This window comes from Penaeus monodon, chromosome 15 (assembly GCF_015228065.2).
Source record: "Penaeus monodon isolate SGIC_2016 chromosome 15, NSTDA_Pmon_1, whole genome shotgun sequence".
NCBI lineage: Eukaryota > Metazoa > Arthropoda > Malacostraca > Decapoda > Penaeidae > Penaeus > Penaeus monodon.
Window position 1 is genome coordinate 45,103,823 of NC_051400.1, and position 3,076 is coordinate 45,106,898.

General features: G+C 47.8%; 1 protein-coding gene across 1 annotated transcript in view; it reads right to left on the bottom strand.

Annotated features, from left to right (window-relative positions):
* Window positions 1–6: 6 nt before the first annotated feature.
* The window catches only part of LOC119582378, a 9,752-nt gene continuing 6,682 nt past the window's right edge, over window positions 7–3,076 (bottom strand). The window contains exon 3 of the mRNA XM_037930592.1: window positions 7–3,033. Coding sequence (XP_037786520.1) covers window positions 856–3,033 — 2,178 coding nt within the window. The 3' untranslated portion in view covers window positions 7–855. The remainder of the gene's footprint in view (window positions 3,034–3,076) is intronic.

Sequence of the window (3,076 nt, forward strand, 5' to 3'; positions counted from 1 at the left end):
TGTTCTTTTACGGTAGATAAATGCCTAATTAATTTGTTAAATGTAAGGATATTATTACCACCATGTGTAGTAAATAAAAAAAATAACAGAACTAAAGTTACCCTTTTTGTATTTTCTTAAGGAGACTCAGATCTTAAGCAAATTCAGATCTTCATTTAATCACAAATCTGAAGAAACCAACAATACCTTCTTGTTGAATGTTGCAATGGGAACTTTCAGGGTAAACATTCTCATTGCAATATCTGCCAGTAAGCAAAAACTCTAAGTTCCAGTCCCATTCCAAATCACATAACGCCAAACATCTCATGATTTATCTTCTTAAAAATGAAATGATATTTATTTTTTTCTCGCATAAAACACCTCAAATATCTCTTTGGTATATACAAAACTTTTACCTACAGAAAATTCATACAAAATAGATCATTCTGTACACTGATAGCAGATATATAAAGGAATGAGCTCCTACTGTAGAATTTTCTTTCTGCAATCGAAGTCATTTATCACACTTCCATAGTTTATCTTATCTGCCCTAATACAATATTTACACGTCTCAACAGTATCCAACTTCTCACAGAAAACACAAACTTTTCTGTTCCTCTTTGGCGTCAGCAGTATAAATTGTCTTCAAGTTAACACTACAAACCCTGTGCTTTCGTCCCAGTGTATGTGTCCTTAAAACACTTTACAATGAAGTCTAAGTGTTGATCACATTTCAGTAAGTGATACTTTTACAGCCATTTCTCAGATATGATTTGCCAATTTCTTAAGTGCTTCCGTAGAGTCTTTGCATCTCAAGACTAAATCATTTCACTTTTTTATGCTGGAACAATGTGTTTATAATCACCAGTTTCTGCTTCACACTTGGGTGCCCTGTGGAGGTTGCTGGTCGGGGTACGTTTCATCCGGAGAGTAGAGAACTCGAGTGCCCGGAGACTCTGGGTGCTCACACCAGGTGCTCAGGTTGACGGTCTCCTGGTCCTGATCGCCCCAGCCCTCAGGTGGTGGTGGCTCAGGATCAAGAGGTCGGTAGTTCTCGGGGAGGGAATTGTCATAGAGTCGTCCGCTCTGCTCCGCATAGCAACACTGACTCCCCCCTCCACATGACGAGAGGAGATTGTCAAAGCTGCAGCCGTCGCCCCCGATTCTTCCTCCTGGTTCGGTGGTGAAATCGGGATGCACAGGAGGCGGTGGGCAGAACTCACAGGATCCATTGGTAGGGTCGCTGAATTTCTCTGGAACCAGCCCATAGGCCTGAGGGTATCGGCCATCTGGAGGGTGATAGTGCGGGTCGTGGCTATGTAGGCGGTACTCCTCAGGATACTTCTGGTCGTGCATGAGCTCAGGTCGAGGGGCACTGCCGGGTCTTGTGCGTCTAGCAGTCGCATAGACGGGTATCGTATCCGTCGGCAATGAATTATAACTCGAAGACAACCCTTGACCATTGCCATTACCGTTTCCATTACGAGGTAACCCATAGTCTACTGGGAATCCATCAACGTCATAGAAGCGAGAACCTTGGTTCATCTCCTCCGGAGGTGGAATCTCAGTAAGTGGGTATGGGTTCGTGGGCTCCGGGTCCCTTCGACGTGGGATGGTCGAGTACGGGTTGGAATGGTTGGAGTGATGGTTCTCATGGTCGCTTGGAGGATGGAGCTGGTCGTATGTCGGATCATAACCATCCTCAAACTCCTCAATGATATCGTCAAGCTTCCGCGTGGTTCTCTGACCGCATGCATCTACCTCCTCTACCCCGAGAATGCTGACTCGCTTCTTGGTGGGCTTCCCGCGGTCGTCTGCAGCGTCTGATATCAGATCGGGGTTCGGGTGGGCTGGAGCACCGGTGGGCTCAGAGCGGTACGGTGAGGAGTCGATCACAGAGATAGGAGGAGGATCAGAAGATATGCCGTTGACCTTGGGGGCTGGAGTGCCCATCTGAATATACTTGGGCATGTTATTAGTCGTTGGAGCTTGCCCTTCTTTAGGGCGGCCATTACCTGACACACCAGGAGACCCAGTAACTTTCTCATGGGTTGTTGATCGTCGGCGACAACAACGGATGATGAGGACGCATAAAAGAATGATGACTAAAGCTACAAGAGATACGAGGGCGACCCCTATATACATCATGTAGTCCACGACAAAGTTCTCTTCTACAGGTTCCACTATCGGCTGACTGATCCTTAGCGTGAAATTCGAGATGACAAGTCCTGCCTGATTCTCTGCTAAACACTGGAACACTCCGGCGTGGGCCTCCGTCACCCACTCGATCCGAAGGTGACTGACTCGATCGTCGTTAGTGCCACTTTCTTCAAATATATAAAAAGACGAACTCTCATCATATGCAAAGGAACTATTTTCTAGTGACTGGCCATTAAACCTCCAGAAAATACGAGCTGCAGGCTCGGCCGTCACATGACACTCGAACGACACATTTTTACCCTCCATGGTGTCCAAGTAAAAGGAAGTGGGTCTGACTTCCGGAGGACATGCAAATTCGTCTGGATGGACGTTCTTGATGACTTCCCTTTGCAGCCTCGGGGGCGACGAGCACTTGGGCTCAATGGACGATGGGACGTTGTATTTGACGAGCCACGTTCGCAGCTGCAGCAGGTGACAGTCACACTTCCAAAGATTGTTGTGAAGGTCAATGCCGTGCAGGGATTTGGGCAGCATCATCTTGTGCGGTATGGACTGCAGCTGGTTGGCATCCAGCTTGAGCCACTCCAGCTGGTCGAGACCCTGAAAGGCTCGGGGCTCCAGCGTTTGTATCGCGCAAGACGTCATTTCCAAAGTACTGAGATACTTCAGGCTCTTGAATGAGCCGTCCTTGATCTTGGTGATAGGATTGTTGGACAGCTGGAGTCGCATGAGGCCCGGGACGTGCTCCAGGGCCGCCGCAGGGACCAAAGTCAGCTCATTATTGCTCAGGTCCAGCTCCACCAGATTCGTGAGGCCCCGGAAAGCGGCGTCGTCCAGCTGCACCAACTTGCACCGTGACACATAGATGCGCTGCAGGTTCGTCAGCTTCATCACCTGAAGGAGATAAAGATACGTTCATTATCATTTTATGTTTTAC